Genomic DNA, 27,326 nt, shown 5'->3' with positions numbered 1-27,326 from the left:
AAGTTCCCCTGCACCAATGCTGCTGTGGGTAGTTTTTAGAGACTGCTCTTACCTCAGTTTCCTAGGGGGCCTATCTGGCTTTGGTACTGGGATGGAATTCTACTGTCTTGGAAGGAATTTAGACTTTCTGCTCAAAAGGGCAGTGATGTAAGCTCAGGGAAGGTGTGTGGTTGCAAAGAGCTTTCAGTTTTGCCCAAACATCTGATAGTCCAACCACTCTAGGTGAATTCAGAGAAGGGAACAGCTCTCAGAGTAACAAAACTGACCACCAGCTAGTTGTGATGGCGCACACCTGTAATCCCAGCTACTTGGGAGGCCAGGGTAGAAGAATTGCTTGAGTGCAGGAGTTTGACGCCAGCCTGGAAAGTGAGACCCCGTCTCTAAACAAAGCAAAACAAAACAAAACCGACCACAGTGCCAGGAAAGTGCTACTGCCAACTGGCAGTGGCTTGTAACCATGCAAATGTGGATACCTGTCACTTGGAAACATTACATTTAATTCAGGCTCAACTTTTTTTTTTTTTTTTTAAAGAATTGGTTTTAACCTACTTCCTAGGACTTGCTGTGTTCCATTATTTATTTTTTATTTTTTTAGACAGGATCTCGCTATGTCACCTGGCTGGAGTGCAGTGGTGTGATCATGGCTCACTGCAGCCCCAACCTCCCTGGGCTCAAGTGATCCTCCCACCTCAGCCTCCCGGAATGCTGGGACTACAGGTGTATGCCACCATGACGGGCTGATTTTTTCTCTGTATTTTGTAGAGACAGGGCTTCTCCATATTGCCCAGGCTAGGCTCGAACTTCTGGGCTCAAGTGATCCTTCCTCCTCAGCCTCCCAAAGTGCTAGGATTACAGGCGTGAGCCACTGTGCCCAGACATTATTTACTTTTTACATGGCTTACACTTACTATCATGTACAATCAGAGCCATAGAGACCTCAAAGGGAAAGAATTAGGATCAGGGAGCTTTTCATGGAATTTGTACTTAAGCATGACTTTACAAAGTACCATATAGACAATGTCAAAGCAATTATTTTTTCATTTCCTTCTATCCACATGTAGGGGTGAGGCTAATTCACAGAGATAGTGTATCATTTTACTAAAACATTATTTATTTTAACTATATTTAGGACTTAAATAAAAAAAAATAATTTTCTCATTCATCTAGGGACAATTTCTGACCCGCGACAGAAAGAGGACTCCAGTGGAGAGCTCAGGAAACTCCTAGAATGGTGTTGCTGGAATAAGAAGATGTCAACAGCAGTAGAAAGGTTTGGTTGCCTCAAACTGAGAATGACTTTGGTTTGGTAACTTTTAAGATCACAGTGTAAGAAAACCGAGATCATGGGCTGGAGAGATTACAAATATCTTTCTCTTATTGCTTCTTCTTCAGTAAGTGTTTATTACTAGCCAGGTTGGGGGTGGGGAGACAAAAGTCAAACAGCAGAAAATAACATCTTTGGGTCTACTCTTTCCTTTCAAAAGTTTTCTTGGGGATAAGCTGGGAAATAGATCATCAATGGGTTTATTGACTAGGAGGAAGAGGGGGAGTCTGTCTAAATCATCAAAATGTGAGAGAGAGATTAAAACCACATTCTCTCATCAGAGTAGAAAGTTATATTTAAAAAAGAAATAGAGGATTGAAAATGTGAGCTATAGCCTCTAATTCATAAATAACTCAGCTGTTTTATGGTGGAATATTTAGAGACAGAGACTGAGGCTAAGACCATTTGGCCTCTCCAAAGATGAAATCAAGGCTTTTCTAACTTCCAGCTGTGAGTCAAAAGCAAGAAGAAATCAAGATGGGATCTCCTTGTTTTTTGGGTTAGCTCTCCAGGAGTTTCTTCCGCCCGTGCTGAGAGGTCTTAGAGCATTACACATAGTCGTGCTTGGAAGGATAAGATTGTACCTCGTCCTCTGTGCGGGCACCTCCATCGTATATCTTCTTGTTTTTGGTGTTGGATCCAAAGCCAGTGCTGGCCTTGAAGCCTCCAGGCTTGTAGGCAGCACTGTGGCCCGAGGCATGATAAGAAACGGCTTTGTAGCTGAAAGAAAAATAAACATTCCATGATTGTAGATGTCTTTGTTAGTAGGACCAACCTCCTATTTACCATAAACTGTCTCAGTCTTGGCACTGAAAGTCCAGTGTCCCTGGAAACCCATCAGTCCGGGGCAAACCAGGATAGTTAGTAACCTTAGTTTTTGGTACACTGGTTTTACTGCCTCTGCAGTGGAACAGAAGTTCTTGCACTGTTTTAGAGCTTTGCTGAGCCGAGAACAAAATCTCCTGAGAATAAAATAATTGTGATTCCAAATGGACATTTTTGGATGGTGGAGAGAGGTATCCCCAAATCCTCGGTAACTAATGAGTTCCCTCTTTTAATCAATAAAAATACAGCTGAACCAGAAACAATGTCCAGGGGAACATTGTTACGTCAAAGGATCATAGAATTTGTGAGCTGGAGGGTACCTACGTTCAGCCCATTGCCTCAAGCTGCTCATTTCATGGATGAGGTGATAGAGGCACAGAGAGAGCAAACAACCTGCTGGAGGTCACAGGGCTGGTCAGTAGCAGAACCACACTGGAATCCAGCTGTCCCCACACCAGTTCAATTTAGGGAGTTACAGCAGAGTTTCTCAGCAGCAGCACTGTTGACATTTTGGAACAGATGCTTCTTTGCTGTGGCACAGTTCTGTGCGCTGTAGGGTGTTTAGCAGCATCCCTGGCCTCTACCCGCCAGAGGCCAGTATCACTTTCCCCCACACTCCCAAAATTGTAACAGTTAAAAATGTCTTCACGTGTTGCCAAATATCCCCTGGGGGGAAAATTGCTCCTAGTTGAGAACCATGGAGTTACAAAACAATCTCAGAAGGAACCAAGAAGGATGGATTTTTCTTTCAAATAGGATCACATTTAAATCAGTCTAGGCTGAAATATTCCCATTCTGTTCTTTAGGTTCCCCCTAAAAGAGAAGCTTCGATAATCCTTAAGTCAAATAAAGTTCATCCATATACCTAGACTAATTTTTTTTTTTGGCTGCAAGTTATACATTAAAATAGACCCTGAACAAATAAAAACGTCTGGTTGCAGCGGAACAGGGAGACTCACTTGGTTTCTTCTGGTGCCAGGCCCCGGCAGGCGATGCACATCATCACACCCCCAATTAGTGTGAGGCCTCCAGCGACCCAGCCCACGAACAGAGCCGCACCAAATGTGTACCTGGGTAGGGAGATGGTGGCTGTCAATATGGTTGACTCAACTCTCCAGGCTCCACCCACTGCACCTGGCTGTGCCTGTTCTTTCTGTCCCCACTTTTGGATTCCACATCCATCCCTGCCCATGCCCCTGAACACACATTCCTGTGGGTCACAGCCAACTGATCAGGTACCCTGGAGAGTAGAATTGGGACTAAAGTTAGGGGGCAAAACAGCAGGGGGATTCTAGCATCACTCAACCATAAAATTATAAATCTTATCTCTGTGACACATCTCAAGAAATATCCCTCCCCTCTCTACTGGCAAAAGAAAGTGTCTTGAAGGTTTGGCAAGAGAAATTTGAAAGATATAAAATCAATCTCGACTGGGTGCAGTGGTTCATGCCTGTAATCCTAGCACTTTGGGAGGCCAAGTTTCAACTGAGGTCGGGAGTTCAAGCGCAGCCTGGCCAACATGGTGAAACCCTGTCTCTACTGAAAATACAAAAATTAGCTGGGTGTGGTGGTGCACGCCTGTAATCCCAGCTACTCAGGAGGCTAAGGCACGAGAATTCCTTAAACCTGAGAGGTGGAGGTTGCAGTGAGCTGAGATTGTGCCATTGCACTCTAGCCTGGGCAACAGAGTGAGACTCTGAAAAAAAAAATCAATCTCAAGTTATTATTTCTGAAGGAATTTTAGTTCTTTGAGTTCTCAGTATGGGCCAACAAGCAGTCATCTTAACTTATCTCAAATAATCCTTACAACCATCCATGCAGGTAGAGCTATTACCTTCAGAAGGAACTAAGTTGAAGTGACTATTCATTCTTTTATTGATGTCTTTACTTATTTGTTCAACAAGTCTTTATTGAGCTCCTACTATGTGCAGAGCCCTGCCCTGGTACTGGGACACAGGGCGAACAAGGTAGACAGAGACCCTGTGCTCATGGTGCTTCTGTTCCAGCTCACAAGAGAATTCTAACTTGGGGTGGTCTGACTCCAAAGCTGGTGCCCTTTGCCTAGGGGGGCTGCCTCCAATAGGACTCAATTACATCAGATCAGGATTGAGAACAAAATCTCCTGAGAAACAAATAATTGTGATCTCAAATGGACATTTTTGGATGGTGGAGAGCAGTATCCTTCTTCAAGTGACCAAAAACTATTAGGATGTCAGTGCGTATTTTAATGCCAGCTGATAACTTGATTTCCAGCTCCATGAGCTCTGCAGAAAAGGAGAGCTCAGCATGGAAAAGGAGTGCCTTCCCTTGGAAGTTTCCCTTTGTGTTCCTCAAAGAGCATGGGGACTGTTTGTAGAACTCTGTGAATTACTAATATGTTTAAAGTCTACGACACAAGCTAAGAACGTTATACCAACAATAGGAAGACAAGTAATATGTGTGCAAACCTCTGCAACCTAAGAAAATACAATACTTTAGATGTGCTTTAAAAGCACACACATTGGCTGGGTGTGGTGGCTCACACCTGTAATCCCAGCACTTTGGGAGGCCGAGGCAGGCAGATTGCCTGAGGTAGGGAGTTTGAGACCAGCCTGGCCAGCATGGTGAAGCCCCGTCTCTACTAAAAATACAAAAATTAGCCAAGTGTGGTGGCAGGTGCCTGTAATCCCAGCAACTTGGGAAGTTGAGGCAGGAGAATTGCTTGAACCCAGGAGGCGGAGGTTGCAGTGAGCCAAGATTGCGCCATTGCACTCCAGCCTGGGCAACAGAGTGAGACTTCGTCTCAAAAAAGAAAAAAAAAGCACACACACTTTAGCAGGATTAAAGTAAACAATGTAAGCTTCATGATCAAGTATAGTTGACTGAGCTCAGTCCTTGAAAAAGTTCTGGGAGAAAATTTACCTGTAGGCTATTTTTATTTCCTTGGACTGGGAAAAAGACAGAAATTTGGTTTAAGGGCTTCTGCCTTGGCATGAAGAGCCCTGCCCCCTCATCCTACCCAGTGTGGCCGGGGGCTGAACAGCGGATCTTTTCCTGGGGCTCCTCCTAGGGGGTCCCTAGGTGATTTCCTGGTGACAGCCCTGGTCCGTGGGCCCTGACACAGACAGAGCCCCTGTCCTTGATACCCCTATGGATGGTTGAGTGATTGCTTAATGCTAATGATAACAACAATTGCTACCATTTATTAAGCCCTTACTGATATTGTGATAAGCACTTTTTACCAGTATCTTGTTTAATTCTCCCAATAGCCACTGTGATAGTATTTGTCACTTGCATTTTACAGATGAAGAGATTGAGGCTCAGCAAGGTTAAGTAACTTCTCCAATGACCCAGGAAGGACACGATATCATCAGGATTCAAATTCAGGTCACTTTGCCTTCAAAACTCTCATTGTTAATGCATCTTCTGAGCATGAGGGACAAAGTCCTTTTCCTCAACTTAGACACTCTGGGTCAAGGTTAGCAAACCTAAATACTTACCTGGGACAGGCAAGAAACTTAAATGTGAAGTGAGCTAGATAGAAGAACATATTTCATTTTTTCAACTGTAATATATGGGAAAAATCCCTATAAGCATGAGTTGGGCTATTTGGGCATAGTGGGGATTGTGGTAAACTGGACAGAGTGAGTCCTAGCCAAAAGGGCAGCTCCCTCTCAGCTGCAGAGATGGAGGTCATATGAGAATGAGGGCCCAGTGTAATGCTGCCAGATCTTCTGATTTTTTACACAAGGCTGGAAAAGCAGAGTATGTGTATGTGTGTGTGGGGTGAAGTCTCCTTGTAGTAGGCACTAGTGGTGCTCTACCCTTTAACCGTTTCTGTGGGTCTCTTCTCCAGCTTGTGTATTCCTTTTCCTTTACCGGCTGGCCCCTGTGGCTGCCTCTGGAATTCTGGCTTTGGTTTAGCCACTGAAGCCACTCTGCCCACAGGGACTGACTGGCACCGAGGTATGAAAGCTCAGCTCTTTAGTTTGGTGTTGAGACAACTCTGGCGTATAATTCACACTGCACAGCTCTCCTCAGGATCAGGCTGAGTTCAGGGCTTCACCTGAAATCACGCCCGTGCTTGGCTTCCCTTCCTTCCCGTCCCTGTTTCCTTCACCCACTAACCATCTCCCTTTTCTTAAAGAACTCTGGCACTGGGATCCTCTTCTCAGGATCTGTTTCTGAGAAAACCAGCCCTTAACCCTTCTAATTTTTTTTTGTTTTTTTGAGATGGAGTCTCGCTCTGTCACCCAGGCTGGAGTGCAGTGGTGCGATCTCGGCTCACTGCAACCTCTGCCTTCCAGGTTCAAGTGATTCTCCTGCCTCAGTCTCCCAAGTAGCTGGGACTACAGGCGCCTGCCACCATGCCCAGCTAATTTTGTATTTTCAGTAGAGACGGGGTTTCACCATATTGACCAGGCTGGTCTCGAACTCCTGACCTTGTGATCCACCCACCTTGGCCTCCCAAAGGCTGGGATTACAGGCGTGAGCCACCGCGCCCAGCCTAACCCTTCTAATTTTTAAAAGTTGGTAATTGGTTCAGATTATAAAATGAAATGTTTTATACAAAACACCTTGCAGACTGTGTACAGTGTGAGGGCAGGCAGTTTGCAGCTCTAGTCTGGGGCTTAGGCTCTGCCACTGTTACATACAACACGGCAATAACAGAGTCGGGGAACAGGAGAAGGAGGGGGGTCCCAGGACCAAGTGGGGCACTGGAACCAAAGCTCCATCAAGGTTACTGCCAAAGTCTTTCTTGGCAGCTGGGCTGTCTTGTAAGACTTCTGGGTGGAGAAAATGAGAAGACGAAAGGGAAAGACAGCTGCCCATCCATGGAGGGAGAAGTTCAGGAGGCCTTTCAGAATTCTATAGTCTTAATTCCAGGACTGAAGCTGCCTGCCCGTGGGACAGGAGCTGGTGCTAGGGAGATGGTGTGAGAGAGCGATAGCAGGCATTAGTGCTAAGTGCAAAGTGGCTGGTAGATGGCTCCTCTGGGCAAGGGCAATGACCCCAGGCACCCAAATACTCTGGGAAAGGTGGGCTTTTCTAAGTAGGGTGAGCAATCATTCTGGTTTGCCCATGATAGAGGAGTTTCCCAGAATGTGGAACTCATAGTGCTAAAACTGGGAAAGTCCCAGGCAGACTGGAATGAGTTGGTCAACCTACTTCTAAGTTGCACCTGTAACTAAGAGACCATGAGAGGAACACAGAGTAGGATCAGGGAAGTTTTTGGGGATCATTTCCTTTACATTCTTGAAATAAAGCAGAAAAATGAATGGGGATTAGAGTTCCAGGGAGCCAGAGGGTAATGGATTTATCACACCCTCCGTCTCCGTCTGTACCCCATGTTGGTGTGGCTGGAAAAATGCCAAGTGCATGATCCAGAGATGACAGGTCACTGAGGTCTAATATTTATATTTCTTCTCAAGAACAAGATCTTTCTTTTTCAGGAATTTGCTCCAGCTTCTTGCTATGAGATCTATCCCTTTAAAGTGACTAAATGAATATGGGCGTTGGTATTGCTTTTCCATCTTTTAAAAGTTCTACTCTCCTTCAGACACCAAATCGTAGTGGGGTTTCATCTCCCTCTGCCAGACTGTACCCCCTGTGAAAGTGGGGACTTTGTATCTCCAGCACTCTGAACATGTCTTGGCTTACAGCAGGTGATCAATACATTTGTAGAATAAATGAATTAATGAATGAGAGAAAGAGGCAGCTATACCAGGAAGGAACATCACTTTTCTCACCCATACTGCACCTTGCTAATTTCTATTCAAACGTTTCCCTGTTCCTAGCCAGGTTCCAGTTATGGACTGTAGATGTAAGTTGATGTTCATTTACTTGCCTGGGTTAATAGTGCCTGTTTCATTGCCACCACAATGGGGCTTATGTAAGAGTGTTAGATAAATACTATGAACTGTCACTGTATTTCAATGCAAATGTCAGATCAGCCTCAAGTCATATCACCAAGGATATTTCACTGAAATGAAGTTTATGAATTTACAGGTGATTGTTGATTTATGATATGGCATGGTTGTCTCTGATAATTTTTGCTATTTCAGGCACTGACAGTCACATTAGGTGCATGTGTTTAATCAGATTCTTATAACAATATTCATCATGGTGAATGCCGAGACCTAGATTAGGAGGTTACCTGGTCTGAACAGTCTGCACCATCCCACCCATGCCGGTGTACATGTTAGCTGTGGACATCCAGAAGTTAGTCACCAGCATGTTGGCAAACACAGACACTCCAGCAATTGCACAAAGACCTGTGGGCAAAGAAAAAGAAAACTCCAGAGTTAGTTTCAAGGGATTACAATGTTTCTGAGGCAGTTTATGCCTAGATGAGTTTAGATGAGTAGGCTGCAGAATATTGTATCCCTATAACCAAGCATTGATTATTGAATTCTTGCTATGTGCTAAATATTGTGATAGGTGCTTAGAATATTTTATATCGCTAATTGTGGAAGGATATGTGTGTGTACAGAAAGAAATTTTTCATGCATCTTGGGACCAAGGCTCAATATTCCAAATATTTTCAGTCTGGTTCTTTGGTAATGTCAAAGTATCTTCCCTTAAAATCATTTTCTAAAGCCTCGCCAAGAAAATGCCTTTTAGGGATCAAGTCACATGACTCTTTTAGGGTTGAGAACCTCTTTTTTTTCAGCTGAAGTTAAGATTCAAAAGCTAACTAAGTTTTTTTTTTTTAATAAAAAAAATTTCTTTTAATCGACATAGGGTGTCACAATGCTGCCTAGGCTGGTCTTGAACTCCTGGACTCAAGTGATCCTCCTGTCTTGGACTCTCAAAGTGCTGACATTATCGATGTGAACCACTGCACCCAGCTAAGAACCTCTTATATTGGGGTTGGAGTGGCAGCTAAGAAGGACCTTAGCACTCATGATACACAATTGGACCTCCACACTCAGATCATGAATCTCAGTATGAAAAGTTCTGAACCACATTCAGCAGTCGGGAGGAGTCATGTTTTCTCTACCAGAATAATTTTGCTTTGACATTCGCAGAAGTGGGAACTCCAGGCTCTGTGTTTACCTGAGACAATGAACATGATCCCGGAGGTCAGTGTCATGTTGGCTTTGGCAGAGTCCTCCATGCTGCCAATGCGGATGCATTTCAGGGCAAAGATGGATACCAGGAGGCCAATGGCACCCAGGACGATGCCTACGATCATCAGGGCTCGCACTGCCTGCAGCATGGCTGTGGGACAAGGGGCAAGACACAAGCAGACAAATAAGACCAACTCAGCACACTTGATTAGGCTGTGGTTTAATAAAACAAAGCAACCACAACTAACCTGCACCAAACCTCTGAGAGACAGCAAAGTCCATAAACTGTGAACCTTGCCATTGTCAAAGGATGTGGAATTGTGGGAAATACAAAATACATTGCTTACAATTCTCTGACTGATGAAGGACATGCACTCAGATGTCTTCAGAATCAGAGAATTATGGATGGTTGGAACTTGGGGGGGCCCTTGGATTGTATCTATTTCAGCTTCCTCATTTTTAAAGCTTGATAATCTGGGGGTCGGAAAGGGGAAAATAGTTTGCCTAAGGTAAGAGTTCAAATTACTGATAGAGCTTATAGCTGTGACTTCTAACCCAAATATTTTTCTTCTCTTGTGTTTTCATATGCGCTAAAAGTTTCACATAGTTGTGTCCACTTTAGGAAACCCGGAATTCATTTATTGCATATGATGAAGTCAAGGTTGCTAAGTGATATACCAAGGATACTCAATTTTGTCCCTTTCCAGAAGGAACTACTAAGATTATGGTGAGCTGTAGGTTTCAGATGTATATAAAACAATATAACAATATTAGGCCTTTCATCTAGACTACAGTTTATCAGCAGTTTCCTTTCTAGGACTCAGTCATAGCTATAGGCCCTACAGGGACTCTTCTGCAGTGCCTTCGCCTCCAGATATATCCAAAGTTGTTTCTAGTGCATCCTTAAATTGCAGTGACTCATAGCAACAATTGTTTACTGAGCCCTCCTGACTGGCCATGGGATGACAGTAGTTAACAACAGGTCAGACATGGTCTCTGTTGTCATGGAGCTTATGCCAAAGTGGCGAATGACAGCCACTAAGCATGTCTATTACAAGTATAATTAATTTAACAAGGAAGACAAATTAGTCCTTCATGTGTTCCAGAAGGCAAGGCCCCTAGTGTGGTTGGTCTGGTGGAGCTGAACTGCAAAACTGTGTGGAGATGCTTATGTGCTAGACACCAATTGTTTTATCCCTCCAGTGTATCCCCTTTTTTCCTCTTAAGTCCATGATTTCTGAAGGAGTTGCTGTGTCTTACATCAGTGCTTTTCAAACTACTTAAAAATTTAAATTTCTAATCTGTCACAAATTGACATCCTGACAAAATACAAAATCACCTGCTTGAGTGTCACAGGCATGTCAAATTGTTATAAATGTTTAGAAATATTTATTCTTGATTTCGGTACCAGAACTCTTCAGGTGGGTAACACATAGTTTGTGGGCCAGCTTGGTACACAGGCCCTACCTACTTTGAGTAGTAATATTGACCTTGATCTTTCAGGCCCAGACTTTATACCTGGTGCCCTTGACCATGGCAAATTAATCCAGCATGGGCATCTGAGTCAAACTGGGCAGATGAGACCCTTATACAGAATGTTTGTGCTGGACACAGAGAGCATCAGGCCAGTCTCTCTCCAGGGGCTGAAAGTGTAAGATGCTGTCCTTGGGAGTCCGTGGTTTCCTTCAGGTGGTGAGCTGCTGTATAATGGCAAGCAGATGAAACCCAACAGTGAGGTAGAGAGCCCTGACAGTGTTTGAGCTCCTGACTCCAGCTTTTCCTATGGTCCACATACATTCCTTCCTTAGGTTTCAGGTGCTATCCCAGCACCATTATTATTATTATTATTTTTAAATCCCTACCTGTTTGAACTAATTCAGGTTGGGGTTCTGTTACTTGAAATCAAGTGGTTCTAACTTATGGAAGATGGTTTCATCAGTGTCTAGACATGCTAACCTTTAAAGTCTTATTGTTTTTGGAGAGTTTCCACCCCTCCAGGTTCGAAGTCATGACCAGAGTGCTGCTGAAGCCCCTTGCAGATGTGAGGGGACCTCTCATGCCAAGTCTTATGGCTGCAAAGACATCGCATTCCACAGTGTGGTGTCAGAGAAGAGGTAAAGGGCATAATTTTTCTTTTTTGGGAAATTGCTGATTTTTTTTTCCTAGTTATATAAGCAATAACTGCTCAATATAAAAATTTCAGGATGTATAGAAAACCATAAACAGGAAATGAAAAACAATAACCTGTTATTCCAACACTTGGAGATAGCCACCTTTAGCATCCTGGTGGGTAGTTTTCCAGGAGGGAATTTTTTAAAAAGGAGAAACAAAACCCTAATGAGGCTCCCCCTGTTACCTAGACCCAAGGGAGCAAGTCAGAAGCCAGCTAGAAATGCAGATGGAGACCTTGCCAAGTTTTAACTAGAAGGGGCTTGTGGGGTACATTCAAAGGAGGTGTCATTCCTACCCTCAGTGAGACCAGTTAATAACATCCAGGCAAAATTAAAATTTGGGAATGGAAAAAAAAACAGGAGAAATGCTTAACACTTTTTTTTTCTCTTTGAAGGAGATACTGAGGGAATCTGCCTATAGGGCTGTAGGCAAAGGGCTCAGAGGAAACTGTAAACAAAACAGAGAGTTCTGTCCAGCCCTAGTTTTCATAGGCAGTTGCTACTTTTTAGTGAAAGCTAGTAAGGAATTTTCAGACATTCAAAAATGTAATCCATGGGGAAAAAACCCCTACAATGTAAGTAATAAAATTATCACCCATTTTATGGTTGAAGAAATGGAGACTCAGGTGAGGTAACTTGCCTAAGGACACACACCAAGGGAAAGGAGGCAGAGCTGGGAGTCAAATCCAAAATTGCCTCAAAATCATTACTTTTCCATCACAGCACATTGTTTTGAGGCACCTTATTCTGGAAAAACAGGTAAAGTCCTGGCTTCCATCAAGGTACAAGGATCTGTATACTCTTACAGAATGTATCCTCCAAATTTGGAGACTCAACCATAAACTATCATCCTCCGAAATGGATGCTAAGAATGTGGAAGAAAACATTCTCCAAATCTTCTTAGGGAATAACCTGGCCTGGTAGATTATTTATAAATGTAACTCTCAAGATGACAGCATTCCCATCTCCTCCAGCAGTCCTGGGAGAGAACTCTCTCCAGTCACCTTGGGAAGATTTCCCTCTCCTACAACAGCTAACATCAGTGGAGCTGCCAGCATATTCACTCTAAGGTGTGTATGTATCATAAAGCAATTTTTCATGCCAGAAGAATCGGCAATCAATGAGAAATTTTGAAAAAGGAGAGTTAGATAATGTAGAACTTGTCAAAGTGCCTCCTGCAATGTCTGAGGAACAGAGGCCCTAGCAGCCTTCTCACCAGATATCTGTCTGAAGTATGAATGACAGTGTCCACCTATTCTAGTTCTATCCCATTGATCTCCATATACTTGATTCTGATTCTCTTCTCCTAAAGAAACTTCTGATTTTAATTTTGCTTCTTTGCTGGGAAGAGAATTCTACAAACAATGATCAACAGTCTTGGTCCCACTGGCAACTGTCATGGGAGCAGGTGCCAGTAAGTGGGAGGAAATTGGCTCCACTGCTCATTGCCAGAAACCCCCTATGTCTAGTAATGACCATGGAGATTCATGGTGGTAAACTCACCTTCCCCTGCACCTGCATGGTCCTACCCTCTGGGATCCTAATCTTCTCTATAGATAAGTAAACAGAGAAAACTGCCACAAAGCAGGTAGCAGGTAGGTTTCTCTTTTAGCCATTCTGTCTCTTACTTGATATTCTGATCAAGAGGCTTATCAGCTGATAACAGGTGAGTCAACAGGCTCTAAAGCCTGATTCCCTGCACCAAAGGTGTGACTACAGCATTCTTCCCAATGAACAATGAAGTGTTATCAGACCTGAAGGGTGGGCAGGATTCAGGGCTGAAAGAAGCAAACAGAAAAATAGGAACTCAGTGTTCCCTCCCTGTTGCAAAATACCTTAATTCCCCAAGTAGCTGTGAACTGACAGGTGAGGTGCCCTTGGGTGTGGTTTTTTTCAACACAGGCTGCACCTGAGCATCTTCTGGGGGAGCTTTTAAAGAAATACTAATGTTTGTTCTCACCCCCAGAGATTTTCATTTAATTATTCAAAGCAAAATTTCAAGGAATAATGCGAGACAACAGCTTTCAAGAAGGGCTCAGCAGAGGTACTCAGAGTGGAGAGTTGGGCTGAAAGAGGGTTCTCAGGAGCTGGCATCACTAAGTGGAAGTGGGAGTGAGGATGATGGGACAGCAGTTCACCAGCAGCCAAAGGCCTGGACTGGGGCCCTGGTGGAGTAGGCAGATGGGAGGAGCCATACCTTCAGGCATAGCTTGGTCCTAGACTGGAGATAAGAGGGCTAATGGAGAAGCCCAAAGTCGGGGAGCTCAGAAGATGGTAGTCTGAGGCCAGACCCCAGAGGAAATGCTCTTGAGAATAATATGGGAGAGGCTAGATTCTCTGGAGATTCCAGGGAATCGACACAGAGGTCGTTTGTACCTTGTAAAATTCTACAGAACAATGTGATACCAGGTGAGTGTTATTAGGTAAGTCATTTAAGCTCAGTGAAAACAAGTCCTCAATTCTGGAGGTAGTCAAAGATATCTCTTGCATAGATCTGTGAGGATCAGATGCTACTTGGCATAAACCTAAGCCAGGCTCAATAAATATCAGTTTCCTCTCCTTCCCTAAAAACAACGTATCCCTTGGCAACTCCACAAAGCTTTGACTTGTACTAACTGTATACAAATGTGAATCCTCTCACATAATGATAAAATATGGTTGAGGATTTGAAACAGCCAGGTGTGTGAATTGCTATGGGCAAGAGGGGAAGAAAATTTGAAAAGAAGAAAAGAAAGGCCTGACTCTAGCAGCATCTAAGTAGTGGAGAAGATCAGGAAAAATGGACACAAGACCCTCAATGAGCAGGGAGCTAGCTGATGGGAGAGGCAGCATAGGTGGGTTTCTATCCTCATTGACCTTCCTCTTCACCTCTGCTATGATTTGAATGTGTGTTTCCCTCCAAAATTTATATGTTGAAACGTAATCCCCAATGCAATTCTACTACGAGGTGAAGTCTGTAGGAGGTACCCTCAGGAATGACATTGAGGCCTTATAAAAGGCCTTGAGGGAGCCTGTTTGTCTCTTTTGCCCTTCTGTCCCTTCTGCCATATAAGGACACAACAAAAGGCACTATCTTTGAAGAGCGTGAACCCTTACCAGATGGAATCTGCTGACACCTTGATCTTGGACTTCCCAGCCTCCAGAACTGTGAGAATAAATTTCTGTTGTTTATACATTACCCAGCCTAAGATAATCTTCTTATAGCAGCAGGAACCATCCAAGACATCTTCTAAGGTGAGATGCAACTACAACTCTGATGATGTGTCTCCCCACCATGAAATGATGCTGCACCACTGACTAGGCCATCCTAGGGCATGATGCTTTGTGGTAGCTGCCTCTGCCATCTAAATGGGGACCACTACAGCCACAAGCTGAGCAGGCATTCTGGTTCCTAGCTTTTCTCATTGAGAAATCAGGGCAAGCAGCCTCATTTACCTAAGTTGCAGGTTCTCTTGAGCTATGTAGGCCCATTCTCAGCTCCCTGTGGTGTCTTCTTCATAGGTACAATAACGTGTAAACATTTAGATGTTTGTCTACATATTTGAAGAGGCATGCTGATGCTGAAATATTTTTCTCTTTTGAAGAGAGGGAAAGCAGCTTGACTGAAAACCAATAGACTCCCCAACTTTATAACTAACTTATAATCACTTCACCTTCTAGGGCTGGTTTCCTCTACCAGAAAATGGGGAAAGACAAACTGGTTTCACAACCAGTGAAACCATTCAGCCAATAGCGAGAAATAAACAGACAAGCTCCTTTAACAATGATACTTATGAGAAGTCTCATTTTTTTCCCTTATGGATTTTTGATTTAGATTTTGTGAAGGTTTTGTGAAACTGTTCTCTGGTTAAATGTGGTTTGGTTTAAAACTTCATTCCTGTGTCTGTAAATATGATTTATAGGTTGATAGGAAACTCTGTAACTCTCCAGTGGCTGTTGTTTTTACACACTGAAGCAGAAAGGGGAAAATGTAGATAGTCATATAAAAAAAATCAAGACCCTCAGTGCCTGCAAAGGGGCTGGGATATAGTGAGGTGCTCAGAACACGGGTAGGATGGGGATGGGAAGGGAGAACACAGAACCTTAAGTGATCTTTACTTTGGATATTTGAATTCATAAAATGTTTTTGAGTTTGGAGGAAAAAAAGGCTAGAAGAACAAATGTCCTAACTGAGAGCCCCGAGTGATGTAGACACAGCAGTGATGATTTAGTGATGCCAAGAGCTAGATCTTGTAAATGGGTCACAGGGCACTTTCTTTCTTTGTTTTTTTTTTTTGAGACAGAGTCTCACTCTGTCACCCAGGCTGGAGTGCAGTGGCGCGATCTCAGCTCACTGCAACCTCTGCCTCCTGGGTTCAAGCAATTCTCCTGTCTCAGCTTCCCTAGTAGCTGGGACTAGAGGCGCATGCCACCATGCCTGACTAATTTGTTCATATTTTTAGTAGAGACAGGGTTTCACCATATTGGTCAGGCTGGTCTCGAAATCCTGACCTTAGGTGATCCATCCGCCTTGGCCTCCCAAAGTGCTGGGATTACAGGAGTGAGCCACCAAGCCCGGCCCAGCACTTTCATATAAATGTCTTACTGTGAGGCATTTCACAAATGGGGAAAGTGAGGTCCAGATATGTAGGTGGCCAAATTGTGCCCTTGATTCCAGCTCACTTCCCTCTAACTGTAAGGCTTACCACTTTACCAAATTTAGCCCAAATGTTTGCAAACACTTTAGAAAAAGCATTACTTGACTGTGATGTCAAGCCAGGGACATGATGGAGCCAGGGACATGAGTTTGCCATATCTTTGCCCCCTCTCCACTCTGCTCATTTTTGGCCCTTTGCTCATCCCTTCTACTGTTTCCAGGGAAGGCATGTGTGAATGGGATGCAGGTCATCCATGCTTTAAACTTAATTCATACTCCTAATTTCACATCATTGATTATATTGTTACAAATGGGTCAACCCCCATATACCCTCTGCGCTTATTGTGCTCAAGCCTAGACCAAGCTCTTCAATTCTAAAGGCAGCCCATTCCTGCCTTTAGAAACAGGGTCTGGGCAGGGGAAAAGGATGCAGACTTAGAAGCTTTGCCTTGTGTTCACATCCTGTTTCTGCCATCTTCTATCCACGAGGCCTTGGGCATGTCCTTCCTTCACCCCCAGCCTCAGTTTTCAACTTTTTAAACCTAAAGCTAATACATATTTTCCTGATTTTTGTAAAGATTAAGTTGAAGAGCCAATATGCAGCTCAATAAATAGTAGTTATTTTTATTTCTGGCACTGTCCTCAGAGTACTGCATGCTGTATTGACTGTGTAGAATACAATGAGATTGAATCTTGAGCTATCAGTTATACAGAGCTGGTAATATACAAGTATACAGTCCTGCTACCACCACCATTTACCTCATTAGTCTATCTGTAGTTTATACAATACAACTTGTTGCATTGAATTACATTCTTCTATAGCTGTAAGTTCCAAAGAGACATGATGATACATTTTTGTCAGACGAATGAAAAGTTAAGTGAGATTTTGCAAGAACAGAGATTGTACTTAGGAAGAATTTAATAACTGGCAATGATTATTATAATTATTTATTTATATATATATTTTGAGGTGAGATATTGCTCTGTTGCCCACGCTGGAGTGCAGTGGCATGATCACCGTGGCTTTGAATTTCTGGGTTCAAGTGATGATCCTTCTGTCTCAGCCTCCTGCATTGCTAGGATTACAGGTGCAAGCCACTGTACCCAGTGATAATTATGATTATTAACTAAAGTATTATAGGTATCTGCCTTTTGCCTTTCTGTAAACACTTTAAGGCTTACTTCTCTGCTAAAGAGTGATACTTTTCTGGGTTCTAGGTCAAAATTAAACTCTCTGGGAGAATCATTGCAAACTTACATTTCTCCCTCCAGGCATTTCATCCAGCTCCTCTGCTTCAGGTCTCTCTTCCCCAGTTTCCTCGTTAAGCACAAGAAAATACTTTACACAGCTGTTTCTGATGAGAAGTTAGGCATTAGGTCCTGGCTTGTTGTTACTCCTTCCAGCTCCTTTAGGAGCCCCACAGGTGTCATCTCGGGCTGTTTTATCTCCTTGCATTGTTGCCTTTAGCTTTTGAGTTTCTTTCAAGCCTTTTCCTCCTGGTAATCTTCCTGCTCATTCTTACACTCTTTAAATATTTTTTTAAAAATATTTTATTTTTAGAGATGGATGGAGTTTCACTTTGTTGCCCAAGATGGAGTGCAGTGGCATGATCACAGTTCACTGCAGCTTCTAACTCCAGCTCCAGTGATTTTCCTGCCACAGCCTCCCGAGTAGCTGGGATTACTGGCATACACCACTGTGCCCAGCTAGTTTTAAAAAATTTTGTTACTGTAGAGATGGGATCTCATTTTGTTGCCCAGGCTGGTCTTGAACTCCTGGCCTCAAGCAATCCTCCCACCTCAGCCTCCCAAAGTGATGGGATTACAGGGGTAAGTCACCACTCCCAGCTCCTGCCCATTCCTTATCTAAGTCATCAAATAGATATTTGTATTTTGGGGTGCCAATTTGTAGTGTAGCCACTCCTGCTGCATGAGGACTGTCTGCTTTTAAGTCCACAGTCTTCTTGAAGGCCACAGATTTTCAGTGATTTCAAGTACCTCCTTTTCTGCAAACTCAATCCCAAGAAGTGTTTTTTTCTGGCTTTTGGTGAAATCCTCTTCCCTCAACTCAGATAGGCAGAACTGGGGTATACTTCTGTGGTGGCTGCTGGGAACTGTACCCCAGTTCCCATGGTGGTTCAGTCCAGCTTGGCTTTTCACAGCACAATTGGGAGACAGGACACAGAGCAGCACCGACTTCCCCCTCCCCCAGCCCCCTATGCTTGTTGTGCGCCATGCTGGGTTTTGTAGGAGATGCAAGACGGGCACATCAGAGTCCTCTGGCCACAATCTTACCACCGACAGAGCTTACCAATAGATGGTGTTGTGACCAACAGTTTCCAAGAGCCCTCAATGCATGGCTACTGGCCCTGACATTCACATTTGCTGTCCTCCAGATGGGATTTGAGGAAAGTCATTTCTTCCAGCTTCCCTAAAATCCTTCTCAGAGAGCCAAGGACCTCTCCTTTCGTGGGTCTGAAACATCTCAGGGTTCCATGAGTGGCAACTGGCTTCTCTCTCTAAGAGCTCTTTGTCTGGCCTGACACGGAATAAAAGTACCTAGCATCACCAATTCTCCCACCTCTCTTCCTCCCTCTCTTCCTCTCTACTTTCTTCCTTCTCGCCTTCCCTCCCTCTCTCCCTCACCCACTGTTCCTTTCTTCCTCCTTACTTTTTGAAAAAAATGTGCTTTCCGCCCCCACCCCCATGGCCATATTTACATTCCTCTGTTATTAAATGTTAGGGAATTTTTACATTGCAGAAATTTACCTTAAACCCCTCCTCTTTCCTGATTCCAGGCCATCCCCACCAAAATGTCTAGCTCTGAAATTACACACTATATATTATCTTGTGTCAGATGATAGTTTACACATATAATTCTATCATATTTGTTTGAATATGAATTAATGGTATATCTTCTTTTGCAATCTCATTGGTTTTGACTATTTGATGTTCAGGGAATTATCTGTCTGGCAGAACTGAAATTAGTGTGGTTGATGTGTTGCAGCCCAGGAAGTTACTATTCAAATGCTCCCTGTGGTAGAGACAGTAGGTGCTCACTGAATAGCTATGTGCTCCTACATCTCCCAGCTCCTGGGGCCATATGGCTAGTTGTGGCCAACGCACTGTGAGTGACATGTGTTCCTTTCAGACTGAAGCAGTTAAGAACTGTTGTGCCTCCTTCAAGCCTTTCTTCTCTTGCCCCAGCAACTTTGAAGAGTGTAGCTACAAGGAGGCTGCTCTTCCCACAGTGGACTTTATGTGGGCAGGAAGTAAACTTTTGTTGTGTCAAGCCATTGAGATGTTTAGGTTTGTTTGTTGCAGCAGCAGACATTAACTACTCTGACTAATAGAGTTCCTGAACTCTAGTCTCTGCAACACAGTAGGCATGCAAGAGATATTTGTTAAATACATGATTGGATGAACAAATGAATCTGTTCCAGGCAGGAGGAGGACCAGGTCCTTTTCTATATATGGAGCCATAATAAAAAAAAATTTGTAGTACAAAAATGATTTACTGGCCTTTTTGGGGAAGACCTTAACCTGTTTTTAGTTCAATGGCTTGCATAAACACTTAAAATGAACTATTCGTACTATTTAATTCAACTTAGTTTATCAATCCTTTGCTAAATACTCACTCTACCAGGCCCTTTTCTGGGAAATGGGGAAATAATTCTTATCCAGCTGAAGGGAAACACCACATAGAAGCTGAATGACACAAATGTACAAATAACCAAGTTAGTAAGCTAAAGTTCAGACTCAAACAGAACTCCCTTAGCAAAACTGTCCTGATTTCCTCCCCTCCTGACTCTTCCTACTGAATAACCACTTTCTTCCTGGTGCTCCAAACACTTGTGTCAAAGCCCCATGACATGTGTTGCCTTTGCTTTGATATTCACACACATGCCTGTCCCCTCTGCTGGAATTTACGGTGCCGACAAGGCCAGTTTTGTGTTGTGTACTCTTTGTAGGTATGCAATAAATGCTTCTCAGATTTGAGAGCAGTGTCACGAGGGGTGAATATGCTCAATGCTATGAGAATGCTCTGGGTTTGGTACAGAGACTTGTGGAATCTTTATTCAATTTGGGGGCTTGAGGAGGTTTGGAGGAAGATTTGTGAGAGGACAGTTGGGGTGGTGGAGGGGGGAATTCAGAGGAGCAGGAGCAATGGATGTCCAGGACCAAGTCCAAGGTATACTGAAAGGACAGAAGAAACAGGATGGGGGAGTAAGAGACTGCCAAGGAAGGTAGGTGAGGGGTTAGGAAGGCTTGGTGTCAGGCTGTTATGTGTGCATCTAGTTAAGCTGGGAATGGGGAACCGTGGAAGTTGTTTGGGTTTTGAAATGTCTAAGGAGATGAGAACTGAGAACTAGGAGTTGGTGACTGAAATACTCCCCTTCATCCTCTGCTATGGTCAAAAAAGCAAACATTCTATAGAGATGAAGGATAGAAACCAGACTGAGAAAGGTTAAGGGTGAGAGGTAGTGGAAAAACTTAGTCTTTTAATTTGGTTTGTCAGTGACCCAGGAGAGAGACAGAACTTGACAATGATCAGGATCAACAGATTTCCCCAGGAAGGAGGCCATATGCATAAGTGAGGAGAAGAGATGAAAGAAGCAAGGAGGAGAGGGGCTGACCAACAGGGCATGATCCCAGACAGGTGGCATGAGGCCTTCAGAGCCCTGCTGGGGAGGTTGACCTTAGCAGGAGAGGTTGACCTTAGCAGGAAAGCAGGGAAGATAATCTTGTTCCGTCAAGGGGGAGAGGTGGAGCTATTCTGAGAGGGTGTCATGGAGGTAAGATCCGTTGACAGAATAGGAGTGACAAGTCACAGTGGACGCAATGGGGTTTGCCCATTTAGGAGAGTGGGAATATTCAGGAGCCCCATGTATGGAGACTGTGATACACAGTGAGCAAGAGGTTGATAATATGTAGTGGGGCCCTGGGGAGAGGTTATTGAACATGAAGTCATAAGACATCATGCCTTAATTTTGAATATGAGGACAATATTTTTTCTTTATATGATAGTTAAAATTAGACATAACTAGCAACTCAACACTCTGTGTGGCATTTCCTGCATCTCACCTCTCCCCTCCCACTACAGCATAATCCCTCCTCAGTCTGGTTCTCTTTCTTTTGGCCAGGTTCTACCTCCCTTGCTTCCCTAAGCAGGTCTTTCCCCGGAGTCAGTGATCCTGTTGGTCCTGCAATAAGTGGCTTCCAAAAAATGGAATAAATAATCAAATTCTTCTACTCTGACACCCATCTTCTATTTCTTTCTGAAAATGAACTTGGATTAGTTGAATTGCTTTTCACAATTCAATTCAGTTTCAAGGGCTCTACAGCCTCTTCACAATTTCTTGCAAATTTATTTCCATCTACTTGTTTATAAAAGGTATTTGTTTCAGAGAGGCAAAACCTAACATTGTTCTCCTTTCTCCATCACACTCACATCTTGGCCACCCCTTAGAGCCACTAATTAGCTAGAGCTATTATTTTCTTGTTTGCATTTTAAAAATACAAATAGAGCTCCCATATTATTCAGAATGAAAAGTTGCTATGATGCATATTTGAAGTAATTATCTGTATTAAAAGCAGGGGTTTAATTTATTTCATCTTTAGGGGTGAAAGGATGTCACATTTGTAATTATATTTATATTCTGACATAATATAATTATAATTCTGTAATTATATTTTGATATACATTGATTTTTAGGACAGTATACAAGATATTCTTAATACAAATGCAGCAAAAGGATATTTATAATTTAATGGCAATATTCTTTTTGGCACCCACAGAGACTCCAACTTTGAAAAATTTAATTGAAATGGAAAGAAAATTAAATTAGCTCTCAATAAACTTTTCCAGATATAACAAAATACTCAGCATCCTGCTTCCCTGCTTCCCTGCTCCCATGTATGTGCAGGCAGGAGCAAGCCACATGCAAGTAATGCACACAATTTATTTTCTCCTTGAGAAACACGAGTTTATTCCAGGTATCATGAACATACCCTTACAATAGACCCATTCTTCTTGAGGCCTGCCTCCTCACTAGCGATTCCTTCGCCTTGAGTGTTAACCCTCCCATTTTCTCCTGTATGACTGTTGCCCTATTTGACACGAGCCAGCTTCTCCTTTTATTCACACCTTTCATTCTGAGCCAGAGCTGCCAGGGTCCTCACCTAGAGGTGGGAGTGGGGCTCAACGCAAACGCCCCCTTCCCTGCTCACCTGGTTCACCTGGCTCTACCCCGGGATGCACGGTGCCTACCTGGAAGGCCCAGGATGGTGAAATAGGGCCTGCATTCGGTGAAGCCTGAACTCTGCCTCACGCAGCTCCTCCAGAGCCCTTCGTACTGGAACACGGAGGTGACGGGGTTGTCGTACAGGTCCTGGGTGCTCCACATGTCCATCCCGGTGGCCGCGATGCAGCCGGCCAGCCCCAGGATGGACAGGAGGAACGCCACCACTTGGCATGTGGTGGTGGACATGATCCTGGCCGCCCGCCCTGCCGCCTGCGAGAAGCTGCCGCCCTCCTGCTGCCGAAGGTGTGCAGCTAACGCGCTCCTGAGGGGAGCTCTTCTAATCAGATGGTTTCCCTAGGCTCTCAGTATTTGCTCACAGTGTTTTCCTTAGATAGCTCAGTTTCGCTCCTGGTTCAAGGGCATTATTTTTACATTTGTTAGAGAAGCGGGCCCAAGAGGCACTTGTCTGCTCTCCGCAGGCCGGGTGGGTTCAGCGCAGAGGAGCAGCCAGGGAGCAGAAGGACTCCCTGCTCCGGGCCAGACCGGCCTCCCTCCAGCGCTGGCTCCTCCGGAGAGCACCGCCATCTGGAGAAAAGGCTGACGTGTCCCCACCACGGGGAACGTGACTGCAGACCACTTTGGCTGACCTCGCTTAAGATGGCCCTGGGAAGCACCCACCGTGCTCTGTCTTAAACCAGACTTTTCACATTTTCTCCTCACAACTCATGAACGACTTTTTTCACTTACATCTTTCCATTTTGATCTTACAGAAATGGGTAGGGCAGGCATTATTATCCCCATTTTTTTGGGGTGAGTCAAGAAAAGTACAGATAAGTTAAGGGACTTGTCCCAGTGCCTGGAACCACAGATACTCTAAAAACGGCAGGGGTGGGGCTCCCACCTCAGCTTCCAGTCCAGCGCTCTTTCTCTGTTTCCATATGGAGCAGCAGGGGCAGGCAAAATTGTCCCCACTTTTGAGAACACGAAGCCAAATCCTAGATCTATGCTCTTGGTCCATAAGCATTGGAACTGGGATGAGAGGAAGCCAGGGACCCCGTTGATTTCCATGTCATGCTTTCACTCGTGCCACAAGAACCACATGAGGACTCTGTGGCTGACACAGAAGGTCCCACAAAGGCCAGAGGAGGGACCAGGGTTAGCTGGGCTGAAGTCCTTGGCCTGGTCACGGAGAGGCTTAGGATCTGCTCCTGATGCTGCCCCTAACTTGTCGTGTGCTGGGCAGGTTGGGGGCAAACTCCTAAGCCCTTGTAGGTCACAGGTTCTTCATCCACAACATGTGAGATCTAAACTAGAACACTCCAGAGCCTTTTCAGATCTCATACACTATCTTCTACATTTTGCAGAAAAGTTTTCACTAGAATTGGTCAAAATATTAGGAATTGTATAATCACAGTAGAGAGACTTGGCTGAAGACATCAGGTGTTATGTTTTGTCTATACAACTAAATTTTGCTAGAGAATTGGTTGACGGATATGGGGGCCAGGTATGTCTGGCCTCTGAATCCAGAGACTTTTTAAAAATTTTTTGAGATGGAGTCTCGCTCTGTTGCCCAGACTGGAGTGCAGTGTTGTCATCGGGGTCACTGCAAATTCTGCCTCCTGGGTTCAAGCAATTCTCATGCCTCCGCCTCCAGAGTATTTGGAACTATACATGCATACCACCACACCCGGCTAATTTTTATGTTTTTAGTAGAGACAGGGTTTCACCATGTTGCTTACGCTGGGCTCGAATTCCTGAGCTCAAGTGATTTGCTTATCTTGGCTTCCCAAAGTGCTGGAATTACAGGCGTGACTCACTGTGCCTGGCTTCCAGATATATTTTGTTTTTATTTATTTATTTATTTATTTATTTTGAGAGTGAGTCTCACTCTGTCGCCCAGGCTGGAGTGCAGTGGCGCAATCTTGGCTCACTGCAACCTCCACCTCCTGGGTTCAAGCGATTCTCCTGCCTCAGCCTCCTGACTAGCTGAGATTACAGGCGCCTGCCACCACACCCAGCTAATTTTTGTATTTTAGTAGAGATGGGGTTTCACCATGTTGGTCAGGCTGGTCTCGAACTCCTGACCTCAAATGATCTGCCTGCCTTGGCCTCCCAAAGTGCCAGGATTGCAGGCGTGAGCCACTGTGCCCGGCCCTCCGGAGACATTTTAATGACACTCTCCAAAATCTGGACCTCAAGGCCCTGAAACATACACACACACACACACACACCCACACCACCCCCCCCCCCCCCACATACATACTCCAATCTTTAACCTTTATAGGTCTTTACAGGTTCTCCAGGAAACGAGCCTCTGTGTCTGGACATTTTGTTATCTTGGGTGCACCCAGCCTCCGCTCCCACTGCATTATTCCCAGCAAACACAGAAAGCAAATAGGGAAGAACTACGCCTAATTTGAATGGAGGCAACACTCCCCTTCACTGCACACCTTACTTTAGGTTCTGTGATCAGTGTTTCTAGAGAGTGAAGCATGAGCCAGAAAGCCTAAAATAAGAAGGTAAGCAACAGTTACATGATCTACAGTGAAGGAATGTTGATGGCAGTGTGTCCCTTGAGTTGTTACAAGGCCAATTCTAAAAGGAGGGAAGGGGACAGTTAGAAGTGACACTGGTTTCTGCTGGTGGGCATAGATTGACCAATTAGGTTGAAAACTGTTGTTGGAATAATTCAGGAATGATTCTACCACTGTTTGCATAGACAGAGTCTATCTTACTTTTATTTCAACCAACAGGCAGGCTTTTTAATCCTCATTTTAAAAATTTATTTCATTTAAAAAAATTTATTTTACTTTAAGTTCTAGGATACATGTGCAGAACGTGCAGGTTTGTTACATAGGTATACATGTGCCATGGTGGTTTGCTGCACCTATTGACCCATCATCTAGGTTCCCTCCCCTCACCCCCCCAACCCCCGACAGGCCCCAGTATATGTTGTTCCCCTCCCTGTGTCCATGTGTTCTCATTGTTCAGCTCCCACTTATGAGTGAGAACGTGTGGTGTATAGTTTTCTGTTTCTGTGTTAGTTTGCTGAGGATGATGGCTTCTAGCTTCATCCATGTTCCTGCAAAGGATATGATCTCATTCCTTTTTATGGCTGCATAGTATTCTATGGTGTATATGTACCACATTTTATCCAGTCTATTTGGGTTGGTTCCACATCTCTGCTATTATAAATCATGCTGCAATAAACATATGTGTGCATGTGCTTTTATAGTAGAATGGTTTATATTCCTTTGGGTATATACCCAGTAATGGGATTGCTAGGTCAAATTGTATCCTTTTATTCTTAAAAAGCTCTATTGGTTTGATTTTCAGATGTTCAATTTATGACATTTGTCTAACCCTCCCCCGACAATGCATATACATGTGTTAGAATACCACCAAAAACATAGATTGAAGATGGAAAAATAAAAAAAATTTTGATTAAAGTTATCTATTTTTCATCTATGGCAATTCCTCCCCCAGTTTCCCTATGCAAATGTTTTCATGCAGAGTTTCAAAATAGGGAAAAATGTTATTCAGATAATAAGGAATTAAATTTTCTTTCTTGGCTGAAATGGTGACAGTGACACTTTTTTGAAAATAGAAAAAGTTAATTTTAAAGGATAAACTAAGACTATCGCTACCTAGGCAGAATACTGAATGAGAGGAGTGAAATTGTAAATCTACACACTTCTTCTGTGTGAAATAAATACTGATGTGTTTTAAAACACCTGGAAGATAGGATTTTTCACTTCCTGGTAAGTTTTCTGGGCTCTGAGCAGACTACTATTTTAGCCGTATCTGCCAAAAAATGAATGGGGGTCTGCAGAGGGAAAATATGACTTTCTCATTTATGGCAATAGGCTTTATTGAAACATATCAATGTATCTCTACCAGGTAAGTCCGGATCTGATTCTGTTTAACAATAATGGGGTTGGTAAACTTTGTTTAATCACCTTTAAAATGGAGCTAAATTTTTGCTGACTTCCTAGGGGAAATCATCCCTGCGTTCAGGTTTAAATATGGCCCTGGCAGTGTCATTTCAGGTTGTAAGTTTCCAAGAGCTTATATTATTTTACTGCCATTGGAGAAAACATTTCCACCACTTTTTATAACACTGTCTATGGTAATTAGGCAAAAATGGTGGCATAAATAACAATAGAAAATATTATAGCTAGGAATTAGGAAGAAATAAAATGAATATACTAGTGAGAAAAATAATTGACACATCTATTAATTTTTTCTTCAAAAATATTACCACATATATCCCTAATTTTTAATTTCACCTTTTGGTGTTCATAATAGAAAATTTGGAGAGAATTTGAACAAGTTGCTCACAATTTTAAGCCCTAGACAAAATATTTGGCATAATTCCTTCTTATCAATTATCTGTATGTATTTTTTTACATAATTAAAGGATAATATAGTTTGATGTTTTGCTCTTTTCACTTAATTGTATTAGTTTCACCAAAGCTCTTGTAAACATCATTTAATATGAGTGTGTTAGTATTTCATTATATAGAAGTGCTATTATTCACTTATTTTTATATAGTTAGATTGTACCTTCCCCCATTTTTTTGAATAAAAGGCAATGTTATGATGAACATCTTACATATAACTCTTTGTCAGCATTTCTGATGACTCTTTTAGGATAGATTCCTAGGAGTGAAATTAAGTTGTCAAAAACTGTGAAGTTTTAAAAAATCTTTTTTTATACACAACCATATTGCTTTCTATGAATTTTATCCTAAGAGCAGTGTTTGAAAGTTCTTATCTCTTTACATCCTAGTCTACATTGTGAATTTGGTAAGTTATATATGTATATGATTACTTGTTTTAACTTGCATCTCTTTAATTACTGAGTTTGAGCCTTTTTGAAAAAAACGAATATGAGTTCATGTCCTTTGCAGGGACATGGATGAAGCTAGAATCAACCATTCTCAGCAAACTAACACAGGAGCAGAAAACCAAACACCGCATGTTCTCACTCATAAGTGGGAGTTGAACAATGAGAACATATGGGCACAGGGAGGGGAACATCACACACCTGGGCCTGTTAGGGGGGTGGGT

The 27,326-nt window shown here is 43.3% G+C and overlaps 2 protein-coding genes across 7 annotated transcripts in view; one reads left to right on the top strand and one right to left on the bottom strand.

Moving 5' to 3' along the window:
* Positions 1 to 15,139, top strand: part of DZIP1L (DAZ interacting zinc finger protein 1 like) — a 97,886-nt gene extending 82,747 nt beyond the window's left edge. For 2 of the 6 annotated variants that reach the window (XM_063602948.1, XM_063602949.1), the window contains one exon: positions 1,168 to 15,139. In XM_063602948.1, the coding sequence (XP_063459018.1) occupies positions 1,168 to 1,227 (60 nt within the window). In that variant the 3' untranslated portion in view covers positions 1,228 to 15,139. The remainder of the gene's footprint in view (positions 1 to 1,167) is intronic. The other 4 variants (XR_010111657.1, XR_010111659.1, XR_010111658.1 and 1 more) reach the window with 4 other exon arrangements.
* CLDN18 (claudin 18) lies at positions 1,873 to 22,499 on the bottom strand. Its single transcript, XM_003822485.6, has 5 exons — positions 22,280 to 22,499; positions 9,188 to 9,352; positions 8,286 to 8,403; positions 3,109 to 3,219; positions 1,873 to 2,044 (listed from the first exon to the last, which is right to left on the bottom strand). The coding sequence occupies exons 1-5, from the start codon at positions 22,497 to 22,499 to the stop codon at positions 1,873 to 1,875; spliced, it is 786 nt and encodes a 261-aa protein (XP_003822533.2).
* Between the last annotated feature and the right edge of the window lie 4,827 nt (positions 22,500 to 27,326).

The sequence above is a fragment of the Pan paniscus genome, chromosome 2, assembly GCF_029289425.2.
Source record: "Pan paniscus chromosome 2, NHGRI_mPanPan1-v2.0_pri, whole genome shotgun sequence".
Taxonomy (NCBI): Eukaryota; Metazoa; Chordata; class Mammalia; order Primates; family Hominidae; genus Pan; species Pan paniscus.
This window is presented reverse-complemented; position numbering and strand designations above follow the sequence as displayed.